General features: G+C 45.9%; 1 protein-coding gene across 1 annotated transcript; it reads left to right on the top strand.

Annotated features, from left to right (window-relative positions):
• Positions 1–11704: 11704 nt before the first annotated feature.
• Positions 11705–19286, top strand: LOC311119987 (uncharacterized protein; the record flags this gene model as incomplete). The annotated part of the gene is made up of 8 exons (XM_084194622.1): positions 11705–11780; positions 11965–12035; positions 12163–12363; positions 17395–17482; positions 17921–18063; positions 18300–18512; positions 18900–18978; positions 19168–19286. 8 exons carry the CDS (start codon positions 11705–11707, stop codon positions 19284–19286), a joined length of 990 nt encoding a protein of 329 aa, XP_084050748.1.
• Between the last annotated feature and the right edge of the window lie 1090 nt (positions 19287–20376).

The following is a 20376-nucleotide window of genomic DNA, read 5'->3' as shown; positions in this document are numbered from 1 at the left end:
GACGCTCTTATCCAGAGCGACGCACCAATTGGTGCGTTCACCCTATAGCCAGTAGGATAACCACTTTACAATTTGGGGGGGGGGTAGAAGGATTACTTTATCCTATCCCAGGTATTCCTTAAAGAGGTGGGGTTTCAAATGCCTCCGGAAGGTGGTGAGTGACTCCGCTGTCCTGGCGTCGTGAGGGAGCTTGTTCCACCATTGGGGTGCCAGAGCAGCGAACAGTTTTGACTGGGCTGAGCGGGAACTATGCTTCCGCAGAGGAAGGGGAGCCAGCAGGCCAGAGGTGGATGAACGCAATGCCCTCGTTTGGGTGTAGGGACTGATCAGAGCCCGAAGGTACAGAGGTGCCGTTCCCCTCACTGCTCCATAGGCAAGCACCATGGTCTTGTAGCGGATGCGAGCTTCAACTGGAAGCCAGTGGAGTGTGCGGAGGAGGGGGGTGACGTGAGAGAACTTGGGAAGGTTGAACACCAGACGGGCTGCGGCATTCTGGATGAGTTGTAGGGGTTTAATGGCACAGGCAGGGAGGCCAGCCAACAGCGAGTTGCAGTAGTCCAGACGGGAGATGACAAGTGCCTGGATTAGGACCTGTGCCGCTTCCTGTGTAAGGCAGGGTCGTACTCTCCGAATGTTGTAGAGCATGAACCTGCAGGAGCGGGTCACCGCCTTGATGTTGGCGGAGAACGACAGGGTGTTGTCCAGGGTCACGCCTAGGCTCTTCGCACTCTGGGAGGAGGACACAGCGGAGTTGTCAACCGTGATGGCGAGATCATGGAACGGGCAGTCCTTCCCCGGGAGGAAGAGCAGCTCCGTCTTGCCAGGGTTCAGCTTGAGGTGGTGATCCGTCATCCATACTGATATGTCTGCCAGACATGCAGAGATGCGATTCGCCACCTGGTTATCAGAAGGGGGAAAGGAGAAGATTAGTTGTGTATCGTCAGCGTAGCAATGATAGGAGAGGCCATGTGAGGATATGACAGAGCCAAGTGACTTGGTGTATAGGGAGAAAAGGAGAGGGCCTAGAACTGAGCCCTGGGGGACACCAGTGGTGAGAGCACGTGGTGCGGAGACAGCTTCTCGCCACGCCACTTGGTAGGAGCGACCGGTCAGGTAGGACGCAATCCAGGAGTGAGCCGCGCCGGAGATGCCCAGCTCGGAGAGGGTGGAGAGGAGGATCTGATGGTTCACAGTATCAAAGGCAGCAGACAGGTCTAGAAGGACAAGAGCAGAGGAGAGAGAGTTAGCTTTAGCAGTGCGGAGAGCCTCCGTGACACAGAGAAGAGCAGTCTCAGTTGAATGACCAGTCCTGAAACCTGACTGGTTTGGATCAAGAAGGTCATTCTGAGAGATAGCAAGAGAGTTGGCTAAAGACGGCACGCTCAATAGTTTTGGAAAGAAAAGAAAGAAGGGATACTGGTCTGTAGTTGTTGACATCAGTGGGATCGAGTGTTGGTTTCTTGAGAAGGGGAGCAACTCTCGCTCTCTTGAAGACGGAAGGGACATGGCCAGCGGTCAAGGATGAGTTGATCAGCAAGGTGAGGTAGGGGAGAAGGTCACCGGAGATGGTCTGGAGAAGAGAGGAGGGGATGGGGTCAAGCGGGCAGGTTGTTGGGCGGCCTGCAGTCACAAGTCGCAGGATTTTATCTGGAGAGAGAGGGGAGAAAGAAGTCAAAGCATAGGGTAGGGCAGTGTGAGTAGGACCAGCAGTGTCATTAGACTTAACAAACGAGGATCGAATGTCGTCAACCTTCTTTTCAAAGTGGTTGACGAAGTCATCCACAGAGAGAGAGGAGGGGGGGGGGCGGGGGGGGAGGATTCAGGAGGGAGGAAAATGTGGCAAAGAGCTTCCTAGGGTTAGAGGCAGATGCTTGGAATTTAGAGTGGTAGAAAGTGGCCTTAGCAGCAGAAACAGATGAAGAAAATGTAGAGAGGAGGGAGTGAAAAGATGCCAGGTCGGCAGGGAGTTTAGTTTTCTTCCATTTCCGCTCCGCTGCCCGGAGCTCTGTTCTGTGAGCTCGCAATGAGTCATCAAGCCACGGAGCTGGAGGGGAGGACCGAGCCGGCCGGGAGGATAGGGGACACAGAGAGTCAAAGGATGCAGAAAGGGAGGAGAGGAGGGTTGAGGAGGCAGAATCAGGAGATTGGAGGGAGAAGGATTGAGCAGAGGGAAGAGATGATAGGATGGAAGAGGAGAGAGTAGTGGGAGAGAGAGAGCGAAGGTTGCGGCGGCGCATTACCATCTGTGTAGGGGCAGAGTGAGTAGTGTGGGAGGAGAGCGAGAGAGAAAAGGAAACAAAGTAGTGGTCGGAGACATGGAGGGGAGTTGCAGTGAGATTAGTAGAAGAGCAGCATCTAGTAAAGATGAGGTCAAGCGTATTGCCTGCCTTGTGAGTAGGGGGGGACGGTGAGAGGGTGAGGTCAAAAGAGGAGAGAAGTGGAAAGAAGGAGGCAGAGAGAAATGAGTCAAATGTGGACATAGGGAGGTTGAAATCCCCCAAAACTGTGAGGGGTGAGCCATCCTCAGGAAAGGAACTTATCAAGGCGTCAAGCTCATTGATGAACTCTCCAGTGGACCTTAGTGGATTGAAGCTGAGCTGGTCCTGGAGTGGTGATGTGGTTCAACTGGGTCTGTCTCTCCCCAGCTGCAGGTTTGGGTGTGACCACGATGGTGAACACACCCATGGTGTCTGGTCCGGATCGTACTGCTGCTAAGGTGTACACACCTGCGTCTGTAAGTTTAATGTCTTGGATGGTTAGTAGGATTTCATCACCTTTACATGCACCCCCTTTTGACCCCTGCACACCCCTTATCATTGAAAACCTAGCTGCTTTAGAAGCATCTCCTATTACATATGGATAGCCTCTACGCCATTCCCAGAAGGTGCCAACATTTGTAATCATAAAATCCCAATATGGACACCACTTTCCCCCACACAGATAAGTACTTCTCTTTAACACATGGGGATACATTTTGTTACAGTTTTCCTTCTGGTTCCAATTGCAACCAGTGTCCCCAATTCCACTAGCCCTATTCCTCCATGACCAGATCTTACATGGTTCTAGGGACATCACTTGAGATTCCCCTTCCTGTAAGGTAATGACTATATTATGATACTGACTGGATGTTACTGTTCCCCATAGGGCCAGCCCCGCTAGTAACCATACCATCCTCCCCGTCTGCAGCCAAGTCCTGTTGTACTTGATCTAGAGTTCTTCCTGGAACTATATCTTTGGCACAATGTGGTCTGTGGTACCACACGTCCTTCTTACTCGTGTTTACCCTCAGCGAGTGACTTGATACCTCTTTCACCTGAAAAGGCCCTTCCCACCTTGGCTCCGTCCACTTCCTGGAATGCACCTTCACTCTCACCCAATCTCCCACCAGGATGTCTCTGTTCTCGTCCGTGGTTTCAACAGCAGGAGTGCGCACTTCCACCACCTGTTTAGACAATCTTTCAACAAGAGAAATTAGTGCCTGCATGTAGTCTGTATATCTGATTTTTGCAATATCTAGCCTAGCCTCTTCTCATCCATTGTGGTCCATCAATGTGTGCAATCCCATGTGCATGGGCAGAGTCTGTGTAGATGTCCACATTCTTTCCTTCACTTAGTTGTAGAGCTCTCCTCAACGGCCTAAATTCAGCTAACTGTGCTGAAGCTTCATTGGGACCAAGTTTCTCTGCTTCCATTACTTAATGTCCTCCTTCTGTGTCTTGTTTCACCACTGCATAGGCAGCAGTGTTTCCTTCCTTTGGGTCCTTTGACCTGTAGCAGCATCCATCAGTGAACAGGGTGATTTTGTTCCCCTCCAAGGGTGAGTTTTGCAGGTCCATTCGGACTTTAATCTGTTTGGCTGCTCTATCCTCACAGACATGTGGTTCTCCAAAACCCATACCATCGGTCATATTGGTTGCTGTTGTCACATATGTAATGTGCTTTGCAGTGATGGCCTTTGTTATGCTGGATTTTCTTTTACTGGACATTGTGAAAAGTTTGGAGCCTATAAAAGCGGTCACCCCATGATCTGTATTGATTTCAAGTGGATGTCTCATCACAATGTGGGCTGTTTTACCTATAGCTTTTGCAATGGCAGCCATGTGTCTGGCACAGTCAGTCTGTCCTGTTTCAATGTTGTCCAGTTTCGCGCTATAGTAGTGTAACACTCTTCTTTCCCCCTTTTGTTTCTGATACAGGATGGAATGTACATAACCATCCTGCTCCGAAACATCCAAACAGAATGGCGTGGTGTAATCGGGTAAGGACAGTGCTTCAGCCTGTGCCAGCATCTGTTTGAGTTGGATTAAAGCTGCCTCTGCTTCCGGAGTCCACTTAAGGACTGCTGTGAGGTTTCTGTTTCCTGCTTCTCTCAAGATTGCCCGCAGTGGTTCCACTTTAAGACAGTATTCTGGCACATGCGTTCTGCTATATCCAGTAAGGCCAAGAAATGACAAAAGGTGTTGTACAGTAGTAGGTTTGGGATGTTCCAAGATGGAGGTCCTCTGAGCCACAGACACAGCTTGTCCCTTCCCTGACAGCACTCTTCCCAGGAACTGGACACTTCTCCGACAGCACTGCACTTTCTCTTTCTTTACCTTGTATCCCTTTTTGGCCACCAACAGGAGAAGGGACTTGGTGGCCTGCAAACAAGACTCAGCAGTGGGTGCTGCCAACAGAAGATCATCAACGTATTGGAGTAGTGTCACCCCCTCAGGTAATGTTAGTTCTTCCAAGTGGCTCTTCAGGATAGCGTTGAAGATTCCCGGGGAATCACGGTAGCCTTGTGGAAGTCGGGAATACGTAAATTGCTGCCCTCTATAGGTAAATGCAAAAAGTGGTTGGGACTCTGGATGTAATGGGATGCAGAAAAATGCATTGGCGAGATCCACTACTGTAAACCAATCTTGGGTGGGTGAAATGTTCTGTAAGGCCAGATATGGGTCTGGTACAGGTCGAACATCTGGTACAGTTACTTCGTTGATTGGTCTGAAGTCCTGCACCATCCTCCATTTCCCAGTGTCACCTTTCTTTACTGGAAGGATGGGTGTATTCCACACAGAACAGGTTGGATATATAACCTGTCCTTTTTGGAGTCCTGATATCGTAGGCTCAATACCCCTCGTCTTCTCTTCACTGAGAGGGTATTGAGATTTGTGAACTGGGATAGTGAGTTCACTTCCTTCTCGAATGGAGACAACCACTGGTTCTACATCAACCAGCCCCACATCTTCAGCACTTGTTGTCCACAGTTCCTCTGGTAGTTGATTGAAAATGTTAGGAGTATCCGGATGATCAGTCATCTCCCTGCCATGGTAACGTGATCTCCTCACAACCTCTGGTTTTGACACATCATCCACATTGAGTTTAATTCTCCATACTTGATTTCCCTCAAGGAATGCGCTTTCCACTTTGTAACAAGAGGTTTTGTTCCACCGTAGGCAACTTGCTGCCTTTACCGCTGGTCCCAGAGATCTTGCCTCATATCCAAATCCCACGAGAAGGGTAACATGCGGCATAGAATCATTAGGAAGAGCAAACCATTTGTCTGTGAGTACCACGTCTCCATCCATGACCATGCAGCTGGTAGCCACTCCTTCTTTGAGTATGTACATATAATTGCTGGTCACAATCGGGCGCCTATCGTCCATTTCCTCCTCCCAGGCTTCATCCAAGTCCCTGGTATAGTTCATTGTCATGTGCGGAGGGTCCTCAGGTGGATAGTATGCATTTAAGGTCTGTATCCAGGCCTTCCATAGTTGGAACTCTCTGCATACTCGGGGAGCATCAGGGTCAGTATCCATGAGCTTCAGCCAGTAAACATATGCTTCCTCCTCATCTTCCTCGTTTAGGTGTGTTCCCACATATAGCATGTGAGGGGGGTCGGAGAGTTTTTTCATGATTACTGGCATGAGATCATCTATGGGCGTGATGGATGCATGTAAACCCTCCTGGTTACAATAGATACTACATCCCAGTTTGGAAAGCTGGTCCCTCCCCATGAGCCCCATTGAGCATTCCGGGTTGTATAGAAACTGATGGGTAACCTGTTGGTCATCCCATACAACCTCCAATGGAACTGTGTATGGCTTTCTCATTATAGCCCCAGAAACCCCAGAGAAAGCTTGTGTTTTGGTAGTGAGTTGATATGTTGCTTGTACAGAAGACCATGTACATCCTGTATCAATCAGCATATTATGTTGTCTTCCTCCAATCGAACATGTCACTATCGGCTCTGAACCTGGTGGGAAAGTGTAAATGTTGGTGGTGGGATCCTTATGGGTTTCTGGGCAGCTTCATTGGTAATTGTGTTCATCACCCAGCCATGACATGCTGGGCAGGAAGGCAGCGTTAGGCACTGCTGGGTCTTGTTTTCGGTTCTGCTGTTGTGGTGGTTGGTGCTGCTGGACTGGCATTCCTCCTCCTTGCCAGTTTCCCCATCCTTGTTGGTATCTCGGTGCTTGTCTTCTGGACTGTCCCATGTAACCCCTCCCTCTTTGTTGTCCCTGTCTTGGGAGATAACAGTGTCTTGCCAGGTGGCCATGCATCCCACAGTTAAAACACCCTTGGTCAGCGTATCTAGGGGTGTATCCCTGTTGTCGTGGTGGTATATAGGATTGCTGGTATGCGGGTGCACCATATCCAGGAGGACCAGAAGGTGCCATCATTTCCGTCATTGCCTGTATTACAGCAGTAACTGCAGCAGTAGTATCATTTCCGGGTGCAGGAGTGGTAGGATTAGATGTTGGGGTACTGGTTACCACCATTTGTTTTCCCGGCTTGTCCTCTGTCAGTTGCTTCTTCAGAACCTTTTTCTGAAGTTGTTTGAGTTCATCCTCTTCCTTTCGCTTACCCTCTCTCCATCGTTCCACATGGTGTTGTGCTATCTCGGTAAATTCCGGAATTGATTTTGCGGTGATTGCCACAACTTTTTCACATTCAGCTCGAGCCTGATCCGGGAGTCCCCCCAAGCAGTTTGTCAGGAAGAGGTGCTTCATGGTGTCTTTTCCTGGTTCTTCATTCCATGCTTGCCTCCAGAGGCACTTAGCCCTCTTCATGTATGCTGGTATGGTTTCATCGTCATTCAATATCAGAGTTCTCATCAGTTCGGGTCTGGCCTGGGTAGGATACTTCCTCCTTATGACATTCCATACGTCACTGCGGTGGGGGTCAAATCTTGTAGCCGACCACACTTGCCCTCTCAGTCCCCCAGAGGTCATTATCTCTCTGCATTCCTGGTCTCCCATACACCTGTTCATTACAGTAACCATATCACCTATGGTGAGTTCATCCGCTGCTGTGAGACTCTCAAAAGACTTCACCCATCTGTGTCCAGATTCATCAGGTTGGGGGAGACTGTCCACCAGTGTCTGTATGTCTCTGTGAGACCATGGCTTGTAAACTGAGACCCCCCCTGGGGTCTCCCTCAACGGGTACTGCCCCCCTTTGTGTCCTTCTCTGGACTGGGCCCTGGCTCGGGTATGGTATGCAGGTCCATCATTGTTGTCCCATATGTCTCCATCAAAAGCTCCACATATTAGTTTTTGTTGTTTCCCTCTTTCCTCCTCATCTCTGAGGTCAATACAGTGTCCCCTTACTGGTGAGCGTTCACTTTCACTTCCGTTCTTGTTCGCTTTGAGCTCCATTTTTTACTTTTGCAATTGTGCTTCCTGGTGTCGTACTTCCTCTTTTATCATCTTCAACTCTTCCAGTCGTTCTTCATCTCTCTGTCTCTCAAGTCTCTCCCTCCTTTCCCCTTCTTCAGCATCCTTGTTTCGTTGCCACTCCCCCTGGGCTAGACCACCTCTTACGTTTCCTCCAGTTAGGCTCATTCTCTCTTCCTTCTCACTCTCACCGTCACCGTAAATACTCCCTCCTCCTTCTGTTCCGCATCTGTTCCCCGTCTCTCCCTCAATTCTACTCAGTTCAAACACTCCTTTTTCTAGCGCTCTTGCAGCTTTTAGAAGTACATTTACATTTTTTTTACATTTTTAGTCATTTAGCAGACGCTCTTATCCAGAGCGACTTACAGGAGCAATTAGGGTTAAGTGCCTTGCTCAAGGGCACATCGACAGATTTTTCACCTAGTCGGCTCTGGGATTAGAACCAGCGACCTTTCGGTTACTGGCACAACGCTCTTACCCACTAAGCTACCTGCCGCCCGCCATCCACTTCTCCCCTTCTGTCAGTCATATCGCTCTTTCTGACCCACACTCCTTCTTCCCCCTCATCTGTCCTTTGTTGATAGTGGACTTTTCCCGCTATATCCAGAACCGGAGCCATTGTTTTTGGGTGGTCTTCATATGGTGGTGGCGCTGTTGGTAAGGGTGGGTATAAACGGGTCCTTTCCTTTTGTCCTGTTTTCTCCGCACACAGTTTCTTCAATTTTCCAAGCATTGCTAGGCCAATCCTCTCCTTTAGCTTTGCTTTCTCCATTGCGTCTTTAATTTTGCCACTGCGGGGCTCTCCTTCACTTTTCCATTCGCCTTCTGCTTTCTGGGTTTTCCGTTTCAACGTCTCCAGTATTCTCCCTGGTTCGCCTTCTACAGGCACTCCATCGGGGGACAGTATACAACCATCGTCTATCCATTCTCTATAAAGTTTTTCTCCTCGCCTGCTCCATTCTTTTCCATCTTTTCCTCCGTTTGTTTCAAGTGTGGATTTTAGAGCCTTCAATATTCTTTCCGCTTCTCCGCTGGTAGTCATGTTTTTTTCGTTTTAATTTGTAATATTCGTCCGCTATTTAGTTATTTAAAGTACATCTATCTATTATTCCCACCTAATTAGTTAAACTCGGCGCCAGGTTATTTCAACCTTAATTGTTTGAAAGCAGTATTCTTACAGTGCCACACATCAAATGGTAAATTGAAGGAATAAACCCAATTGTTTCAATTATTTAACCAATGTGGCGATACATCAAATTAAACGCCACACATCAATTGGTAAATTGAACGAATAAACCCAAGTTTTTCAATAATTTAACCAATGTGGTGATACATCAAATTAAACGCCACACATCAATTGGTAAATTGAACGAATAAACCCAAGTTTTTCAATTATTTAACCAATGGTTGATACATCAAATTAAACGCCACACCAAATCACTTCAATTTACTTATTTAAAAGCAGTATTACGCTATGTCAAACATCAAATGTTATATTTCAAATATATCAGTTCAAACGTTTTAGTTCAGTCACACTCATTCATCACTTTTCATTTCATGTTTTCGATTGTTACTGACGGGTTATATGGTTTGAGTAAACACAAATCCAACATTTATTCCCAAATTATACCGTTTGGACAGCCACAAACGTCTTTTGATTCCCAATTTGTTTTCTATCAAGGTATACAGGTTTATCATTCACACTTTCATGCATACGACAACACTCGCACTGTCTAACTTTTATAGTACCTCCTATGGGTGTCTTTTGTTAACGTTTGCACACTTTAAACTTTATTTCCTAATTGTAATTCTCATCATTTACTGTTTTAAAATATTCTTTGTATTCACAGTCAAAAATGGTACACAGTTAAACGTAGTATACAGTTATCACACAGCAAAAATAGTACACAGTTATCGCACTCACTCACAATACACAGTCATAATCCTATCATACAGTCAAATATGTCACACAGTCATAAATGACACACTTATATTCCACACACAATCTATTTGGGCACACAGCCGCGTCTATTTTATTCAAAACACTGTGCTGAACCTAGCCGCAACCCTTAGTTACGGACCTTGCCAGTCACCAGTATTATCAAAAATTTCCCGAACCTAGCCGTATCTCAGTTACGGACCTTGCCGGTATAATTCTTCGAACCTTAGTCGTACTGTCGTAGTTACGAACCTTGCCGATAGCAATTATTTAAACCAATTATTCCCTATATCTTCCGAACCTTAGCCGTATTGTCGCAATTACGGACCTTGCCGGTAGATGTCAGTATTGTCTCCTGAACCTAGCCGTATCTCACGGACCTTGCCGGTAGAACCAATACTCTCTGGTACCATGGTTTAAACATCACATTTACTAAAGGCTTGCATGTCACAATATTGTGCTTATCTACTCATAATAGTTTCATAATTGAGTTCACTTACATCAGACAGGTGTTTCACAAAATTAATTTGGATAAAGCCAATGTGCAGATCTTTAGTTATTTAACAATAGGTATCTGCTTACCTTTTTAGAAGCCCGGGCAGTTTGTGAAACACACGGTTCGATGAAAGAGGTGACCAAATGGGCCGGACAGTATCCAGCGAAGTCCCTTCTACCAGATCACGTCGGGGTCACCAATTGTCAAAGTCGCGTCAATTCAAATCTGGTATTAGGAACAAAAGAGGTCAACACGACTTCTAAGATATACTAGTTATTTTAATTAATGCAAAAAACTTCAATGGTAAATATGATGTTTCGTATATACGGACTCTTTGAAATACCTCGCAGGGCACTTCAGAGAACTAAAACATTGTTTCAGATCCAATACTCAAATACTCTGACAGAGAAAGTTTCCCACTTCTCTGCTGGCCAATTAGAGTAAAGGAATGAGTGTGGTTTTAACTTTACTCAGCCAATCCGTTGGTTCAGGTGTTGGTCCCATCTCCTCGGCGCCATTTGTTGCACACTTCAGCCAGGCACAAGTTTATCATAACAACCTGTCATAGTGAGAAGAGCCAGCTCCCTTAGACCTCATTCCTACGTCCAAGGAAGGTTCACAGATCACAAAGAACCAGCATAGTCTAGCATTTGGAGAAACAATCCTTATCTCATTTTACCCCCTAAAACAGCTCTTCACATCAATCACAGCCTGCCAGGTGTCACAACCTACATTAGCCCAGTCAAGAATGCATTCTTTCTAAGTTAGTCATCCCATCAATTTAGGAGAATAATAAATCCCCAATAAACGCCAGGGTTGTAGGTTCGATTCCCACGGGGGGTATGAAAAAAAAAAAAGTAACGTATGCACTAACTGTAAGTCGCTCTGGATAAGAGCGTCTGCTAAATGACTTAAACATGTTAAATGTAGAGGGCCCCGTAAACAGTTCCACAAACGTCAGCATGAGTGCTCTGACTGTGGAAGCACTAATCACTGGACCAAAGCTCACTGTCAGATGCACCAGCTGTGCGTCAAGTGCTTTTCTCCGGGCCACATGAGCTTTGACTGTAGTGAGGCTGGGCAGCGACAGAACCCTGGATGTGGACAGACTGGCAGGTCTCAGGAAAACTAGAAAGCCTCCGTTCTGAGGAGGGCAATGTGGGGCATTCTTATTTTTCCTCCACTGATGATGATATCCAATCTGTTTATTCTTACTTTTGTGAGTCAGTACCCAAGAACAACACAGTCATTTTTCAGAACACAATGAGAATTACTCAGAATGACAGTTTGTTTTACACCACTGTGCTAGTACAGGATAAAGTTGAGCTGAAGGGGATGTTAGATAGTGGGTCCATGGCTACTACTCTGCGCGCAGATATTGTACCTCGGTTGAGGGAGGCAGGAGTGGTAGAGGGGAACTTTCTAGCTCCTTCAGACATCATCCTGGTGGGTTGTGGTGGGAACAAACTAGCCCAGTGGGCATGTGACTTAAAAATTCAACTTTATGGCTTCTGTTATGTAGTCCCAGTGCTTATTGTTGATGGGCAGGTTGATTAACTCATTGTGGGAACTAATGTGTTGAAGTCTCTGATTAGACAGTGATTTTCTATGTGCTCACGCAGGTGCCCGAGAGCTGTGGCTGCACCAAGGGCTAAGCTATTGTGTGTTGTCTCTTCGTGTACAGGTATGTCATTTATTTTGTCAGAATTATGTTGTATATCATTTTACTTGTATTGTATAGTGTGTTGTTAGGCACTGAATGTGTCCCCTGTCGGTCTGTCCCCCTGTCGGTCTGTCCCCTGTCGGTCTGTCCCCTGTCGGTCTGTCCCCCTGTCAGTCTGTCACCTGTTTTTCTGTCTGTGTCCCAGGAGCCAGAGTAAATGCCAAAGACAACAAGTGGCTCACTCCTCTGCACCGGGCCGTGGCTTCCTGCAGTGAGGTACGTGTACTGATACTGTCAGCCCTCACACACACTCCTGTGCATATGTGTTTGACTGTTAAGTGTGTTGTGATTTTTAAATGCACTTTAAACAAAGTTGAACATGATTTGAACTGTGTTCCTGTAGGAGGCTGTCCAGGTGTTATTGAAACACTCTACTGACGTGAACGCCAGGGACAAGAACTGGCAAACGCCGCTCCACATCGCTGCGGCCAATAAGGCAGTCCGCTGTGCCGAGGCCCTGGTCCCTCTCCTCAGCAACGTGAACGTGTCAGACCGGGCCGGGCGCACGGCGCTGCACCATGCAGCCTTCAGTGGACACCAGGAGGTTAGCAATTAGCATGGACATGATTACACACTGTAGTCTACACTTTATACCTGTCCTATCCCCACGTTGAGCTTACTGTGCATCCGATTACTTATATTGGTTGAATGTAGGGCTGTGACGGTAATTGGATAACCGTGACATTGACGGTTTTGGATGAAGAACGCCATGAAAATAAAATAACCGTCAAAACCAAGTATGATTTTCTCTCCATAAAATGTTTTATCACCTTTTATTTTAATGTAGATATACTTTATCCATAGCGGGAGTGTTAACTCTTGATTATATGGTATTGTTTTGCTGACTTAGTTGGAGGAGATATAGACAGTTTAATAGATGGACTATCTTTTGATGCACCGCAATCACCAAATCTGCTCTATGTGCGAATAGGAGAGAATCTTTGAAGGTCAATTCAGGTTAATTGAAGAGGGGGGGTAAGGTGAAAAGTGGGGACCGGGGGTAACTATAGTACCTCTAGATCTATAGCCTACAGGCTGGGGGTGGGTGGGTAGCCTCTGACCTCTGACCTTCACCTCTGACCTTTTTCATTGTTACAGTAGATCAGAGGAGTGAGGTGAAAAAGATGGCTCTCATTGCAAAAAAAAACCCATAACAACCTGTTTGGGCACATTTCAGTTTCACACCTAATGACGATGGAGAACCAGATGACTTGGCCAGCCTGTTTGCAGAATATGCGCCAAACCCATAGGCTACCTACTAAGAATTCCAGCACCACAAACGGGACACCGATAAGTGGCGAGCACTGCCAGACACTGGAACTCGTTATTTAGTCATAGGAATGGTGCCTTTACGAACGGTGGAGAAACCCGCCTTCAAATAAATGCTCTGGAAATTTGACAGACTATACGAGTTACCGGGGAGAAAGTATTTGTCTCAAACAGCGGTCCCTACCTTGTTCAACAAGGTGAAGGGGGAGGTTCAGACAGAGCTAAAGGACGTAGATTTGTTTATTTTTGCACTGAATACGGACATGTGGTCAAGTGTAAATATGACTCCTTACATGAACCTAACAGTGCACTATCTGACGAAAGACTGGACACTGAAATCCAACTGTTTGGAAACAACCTACATTCCGGAATACCACACAGCCGACAAACTCTCCGAAGCCCTGCGTTCGGAATTCCTTGACTGGGCCCTTGATGAAAATCTAATGTCCTGTATCGCCACAGACAACAGGGCCAACATTGTGGCTGAAGTGAGGCAACTGAACTGGCCTTGGCTAAATTGCTTTGGCCACAATCTCCATCTCGCTGTCACCATCAATGTGAAGCTAGAGCACAGGCCGTGTTCTAGGCCTATGTAGAACTCTGGTGGGCACTTTTTAGCAGAGCTGGCGATTTAACAGGGGGACCTAGTAAGGCCCAGACCGAGCTGAACCTCCCAATTCACAACCTCATTCTTGTGAGAAATTAAGTTTTAATAACTAAGCTGTAATAACCATTTATAGGCTATTCAATATTAAAAGAATAAGCTATGCAAAATGATTGTTCATGAATAATTGTAATTCAGATGCCCGAGCAAATAAACAAACAAAATAGGCTAGTTTCCTTGAATCACTTAATGTTGCATTACCATAGGCCCATTGTTTTATTTAGCCAATCATACTCTAATTAAACCACTGATTATAATGAGTTAATAATGAGAATATAGAACATATTCTGGGAATCCTACATGTTACGTGTGTATACTATACCAGAAAGCATGATCATTAGCTTCTTCTGGATTGTTTTAAATCGCGTAGCCTGTCGGAAGGCAGCGGGTGCGGCGAATAGGCTTCCAAATAGATGACTGTTGAGTTGTGAATGTCAGTGAAAGAGAGGCTCAACCAGGCATATCGCAATTTTTCAAAATACAATGGAGGGAAAACAGTTTGGAAAGCAATTGGCTTATTGCTTCAAAGAGAAGAAGATGAAAATACTAATGTCTTTTTAATGATCAAAATCCTCAACTTAATTGAGGGAACAGTATCATTGGCATCGGCTATATCCCTGGTGAGTGTGCATATTCACTGTCTTTATCACTGGGTCAGTGCCACTTGAAAGTCGTGTTGAAAAATATTCTGCTAATCTCTCTAGTCATATAAAGTGTAGTAGAATTGCGTGATTTTAAAATAATAAAAGGCCACATTTTTCCAGTGAAAAGAAACCTACTCCACCACCCGCTGCATTGAACAGCCTGTGATTGAGTTATATTATTAGCCTAAATTATGACTATCCAATTTACTAATCACATTAGGAATAGTCAGCTATTTTACATAAGTTCCGAGCTGGTCATGGGTGCACTTCAGCCACGCTCAAGGTCCTAAACGATATTATAACCGCGATTGATAATAGACAGTACTGTGCAGCCGTCTTCATCGACCTGGCCAAGGCTTTCGACTCTGTCAACCACCGCATTCTTATTGGCAGACTAAATAGCCTTGGTTTCTCAAATGACTGCCTCGCCTGGTTCACCAACTACTTCTCAGATAGAGTTCAGTGTGTCAAATCGGAGGGCCTGTTGTCTGGACCTATGGCAGTCTCTATGGGGGTGCCACAGGGTTCAATTCTTGGGCCGACACTTTTCTCCTTGTATATCAATGATGTCGCTCTTGCTGCTGGTGACTCTCAGATCCACCTCTACGCAGACGACACCATTTTGTATACATCTGGCCCTTCATTGGACACTGTGTTAACAAACCTCCAAACGAGCTTCAATGCCATACAACACTCCTTCAGTAGCCTCCAACTGCTCTTAAACACTAGTAAAACTAAATGTATGCTTTTCAATCGAACGCTGCTGGCAGCCGCCCACCCGACTAGAATCACCACTCTCGACGGGTCTGACCTAGAGTATGTGGACAACTACAAATACCTAGGTGTCTGGTTAGACTGTAAACTCTCCTTCCAGACTCACATAAAGAATCTCCAATCCAAAGTTAAATCTAGAATCGGCTTCCTATTTCGCAACAAAGCCTCCTTCACTCATGCTGCCAAACATGCCCTCGTAAAACGGACTATCCTACCGATCCTTGACTTCGGCGATGTCATTTACAAAATAGCCTCCAACACTCTACTCAGCAAACTGGATGTAGTCTATCACAGTGCCATCCGTTTTGTCTCCAAAGCCCCATACACTACCCACCACTGTGACCTGTACGCTCTTGTTGGCTGGTCCTCACTACATGTTCGTCGTCAAACCCACTGGCTCCAGGCCATCTATAAATCACTGCTAGGCAAATCCCTGCCTTATCTTAGCTCATTGGTCACCATAGCAGCACCCACCCGTAGTCTGCGCTCCAGCAGGTATATCTCACTGGTCATTCCCAAAGCCAACACCTCCTTTGGCCGCCATTCCTTCCAGTTCTCTGCTGCCAATGACTGGAACGAATTGCAAAAATCTCTGAAGCTGGAGACTCTTATCTCCCTCACTAACTTTAAGCATCAGTTGTCAGAGCACCTTACCGATCACTGCACCTGTACACAGCCCATCTGAAATTAGGCCACCCAACTACCTCATCCCTATATTGTTATTTATTTTGCTCTTTTGCACCCCGGTATCTCTATTTGCACATAATCTCTTGCACATCTAGCATTCCAGTGTTAATACTATTGTAATTATTTTGCACTATAGCCTATTTATTGCCTTACCTCCATAACTTGCTACATTTGCACACACTGTATATATATTTTCTGTTGTATTTTTGACTTTATGTTTTTTTACCCCATATGTAACTCTGTGTTGTTTTTATCGCACTGCTTTGCTTTATCTTGGCCAGGTCGCAGTTGTAAATGAGAACTTGTTCTCAACTGGCTTACCTGGTTAAATAAAGGTGAAAACAAAAAACAAAACAAAAATATGTTTGCAAATGTGATGATGCATGGAATACTTGATATTTTTCATGGAGAAAATTAGCTTCCCCAAAATTGAGAGCAAGACTGGCCTAAACGCGCTAATGTTTTCCTTTGCTAATGTCCGTCCCGCCCCCCTGTCAGCTGTCAGTTTTGTCGATGACCACGTACATAAGACACGCCAATCACCGACACCTGAAGTTCCATGACCATCACAGCCCTAGTTGTATGCTTGAGTTTGTTCAGAGGAGGCTTTGAATAAAATCCGATCTGAGTGTGAAATGCCTTACTGAGGGTAAATGGAAGCTCCTCTTGTGCCCGGCTCAGCCTTATACGGTTTAAGGTACTTTACCGTATCCATTTCAGTAAGGCCAGATTGTCCAAATTCTACCCAAATATTGATGGTACATGTGACAGGTGTAAAAGCTCCTTGGTGGACTTGACCCACATGTTCTGGTCCTGTCCCCGTCTGGCAGATTATTTGTCCACTATTTAAAACCCTTTCTGAAGCATTTGATATAAAGTTGCAGCCTAGTGCAGAAATTGCTATTTTTGGAGTACCAAACAACAATCCTTCTCTGACCAATAGACAGCTAGATGCCATTGCCTTTGCCTCCCTGTTAGCCCGCAGAAGGATTTTATTGGATTGGAAATCTATCAATCCTCCCTTAGCCTCTCTTTGGCTCGAAGATCTGAAGCTGTTCCTAAAATGAGAAAAAATGAAGTTACCATTCGAGGGTCAACCAACTCATTTTATTCCTCCTGGGACCCGATGATATCCTATTTTGAACAGCTCCAAACACTTCCTCCAAATTTGTACTCTTGGCCCCACCTTGAGATTACTGCTATATAGGCCTATAAAATCACTTAATCACCTGAAATTGTTAGGCTATTACATTTTTGCTTGAAGTAACGTTGTTGTATACTTTTGTTTTGTTTTCTGACATGTAAGTCAATTACTTTCCCTTTCTTTTTAAATGTGTTTGGAGGCATTCTGGGGAGAGGGGGAGGTCAAAGGGGGACTAAAAGGGGAGAAATGTACCATGTCTTTACATGTTATCTTTCATTCATTGTGAATACAAAATATATTTTTTAAAGGGGAGGCTTTGAAGCCAGATTTAGCGGATTTTGCTGTTTAGTTTTCCTCAACCTGTGTTTTGTTTCGCTCTCCTCTCCCTGTTAGATGGTGAGGCTGCTTCTCTCCAGAGGAGCCAACATTAATGCCTTTGACAAGAAGGATCGCCGAGCAATCCACTGGGCTGCTTACATGGGTGATGAGTTTACCACATCATTTACATTCTGACTAATGTCCTTTATACCAATGAATGAATGAATGAATGGACTGTGTGTTAGTCTCACAGCTCAGCTGTATGAGCCACGTCTAGTGTGTTATTATGTCAGAATCATGTACTTAGTAGGTTGATTAGATGTTTTCAGTTGTACTAACATGATGTAGGTGTTGCTTATGGTGCTGTGTACCACTGTAAACTAATCTATCTCTCCCTCTCTCTGCCTATCTCTCTGTGTTTGTATCTCTGTTTCTCTCTTAACCCCCTTACTATCTCCCTCCCTCTCTCTCTCTCTCTCTCTCTCTCTCTCTCTCTCTCTCTCTCTCTCTCTCTCTCTCTCTCTCTCTCTCTCTCTCTCTCTCTCTCTCTCTCTCTCTCTCTCTCTCTCTATTTATCCCTCCCCCTCTCTCTCTACCATAGGGCACATTGAGGTGGTGAAACTTCTGGCCTCTCATGGATCAGAGGTGTCCTGTAAAGACAAGAAGGCCTACACCCCTCTCCACTCTGCAGCCTCCAGTGGAATGATCAGTGTGGTCAAGTACCTCCTGGACCTTGGAGTGGATGTGAGTCAACACGCATTCAAATGTGTAGTCACTGTTCAATTACAACTCAATGAAAATACAGAGCTCTAGTGGGTTGGCGAATGATTTCCTTTCAAGTAATGAAGAGATGGAGGTTGGAGCCAGTGTTTTGGGCCAGGGGGTTTTCAGAACCAAGTGACCTGATCAGGAATGTATTGTTTTGTTCCCCCCCCCCCCCCTCTCTCTCTCCACTCTTTTCCCTCCCTTGCTCCCTCCAGATAAATGAGCCCAATGGTTACGGTAACACCCCCCTCCACGTGGCATGCTACAACGGGCAGGACGTGGTGGTGAATGAGCTGATCGAGTGCGGCGCCAACGTGAACCAGGTGAACGAGAAGGGTTTCGCCCCACTCCACTTCACGGCCGCCTTGCGCCATGGGGCGCTCTGCTTGGAGCTGCTGGTGGGCAACGGGGCCCTCGTCAACATCAAGGTGAGGAGACCGGATGACCAACACTGTGTCTGAACTAAATAACACCCTATTCCCTATGTAGTGCACTACTTTTGACCAGGGGCCCATAGAGCAAGGAGCCGTGGTGGCACTGCCTGTGTCCCAAATGGCACCCTGTTCCCTTTATAAGTACACTACTTTGGTTCAAAAAGTAGTTCACTATGAAGAGAATAGGGTGCCATTTGGGACGCACACACTGACGCAGCACATGGCTTAGTATTTGGCCCTGGTCTACATTCAAATACCAATGGAATAGGCCTAACAATGCAAACTAAATGCAATCAAGCGCTCCTCCAATACGTGTTTGATTTTGCCTGTGGTCAGCAGCACAGACTGCCGTGTGAACCATCTTTGTCTTTCTATCTGCAGAGTAAAGATGGAAAGACCCCCCTCCACATGACGGCCATCCACGGACGCTTCTCCAGATCTCAAGCCATCATCCAGAATGGTGAGTCGCTGTGAATGCTCTCAACTGAATATATATGAACCAGTAGGCTCTTCAGCATTGTCTTTAGTCTTCAAACCATGATTCACTGGCACAGAGCAATGTTACTTGCAATGTGGTTGAACATAATGCTTCATGATGCCTCTTGGGTCAAGTGGTTGACGTGTGTGTGTGTGTGTGTGTGTTCTGTAGGTGCTGAGATCGACTGTGAAGATAAGAATGGAAACACACCCCTGCACATCTCTGCTCGCTACGGCCACGAGTTACTCATCAATACACTCATCACGAACGGAGCTGACACAGCCAAGTGAGAACACACACAGTTTCCAGCAATAATGCAACATAGATCTGCAATTCTGTCATTGACAGAATAGCCGCTTGGAGACTATGCTCAACACATTGTGGTGTGTGGGGGGTTGATAGACAGGGCATTGCAGCATGCTGATGTGTTGATCTGCTGTGGGGTTTAATGAGGACTGTGATGTGGTGCTGTTTCCAATCTTAGCTGAATGAACTGTAAGTCGCTCTGGATAAGAGTGTCTGCTTAAAGTCTAAAATGTAAAAATGTGTTGCAGGCGAGGCGTCCATGGGATGTTCCCCCTCCACCTGGCTGCTCTCAGTGGGTTCTCTGACTGCTGTCGGAAGCTCCTCTCATCAGGCTTTGATATAGACACCCCTGACGACTTTGGAAGGACCTGTTTACATGCTGCAGCAGCTGGAGGGTGAGTGGACTGGTCCAGGCTTTACACCAAGGAATATTTAGTTCATGAACTGGAAAGCCACCAGAAAGAACAAACACATATTCACACTCTTACATTTCACATGGTTTAGCAGTATTGTTTAGAGTTATTTAAAAAATCGTATAGATCATTAGTGCGGTATCATTTCTGTATAATGTGGTTCCATGCCATGGTGGTATTGACTTGAGCTCTGGTCTAAATTGTCTTTATATCTTCTTGAAAGAGAAGCCTGCAAACTGCTCTTGCTAGTATCACTTTTTATTATTGCTTTTAGTAGCATTATAAAAACAGTGATACTAGCAAGAGCAGTGTACGGGTTTCTCTTTTCTTTCAGGTTCTCATTGTTACCATCCACCTGATAGCTCAGATGAACGAGAGCCTTTCTGAACTTGATATCTTGTTACCATCCACCTGATAGCTCAGATGTACGAGAGCCTTTCTGAACTTGATATCTTTTTACCATCCACCTGATAGCTCAGATGAACGAGAGCCTTTCTGAACTTGATATCTTGTTACCGTCCACCTGATAGCTCAGATGAACGAGAGCCTTTCTGAACTTGATATCTTGTTACCATCCACCTGATAGCTCAGATGTACGAGAGCCTTTCTGAACTTGATATCTTGTTACCATCCACCTGATAGCTCAGATGTACGAGAGCCT

This window comes from Coregonus lavaretus (assembly GCF_964263955.1).
Source record: "Coregonus lavaretus genome assembly, contig: HAP1_SCAFFOLD_310, whole genome shotgun sequence".
NCBI lineage: Eukaryota > Metazoa > Chordata > Actinopteri > Salmoniformes > Salmonidae > Coregonus > Coregonus lavaretus.
Note: the sequence above shows the minus strand (reverse complement) of the source record. Positions and strands in the feature narration are given on the sequence as shown.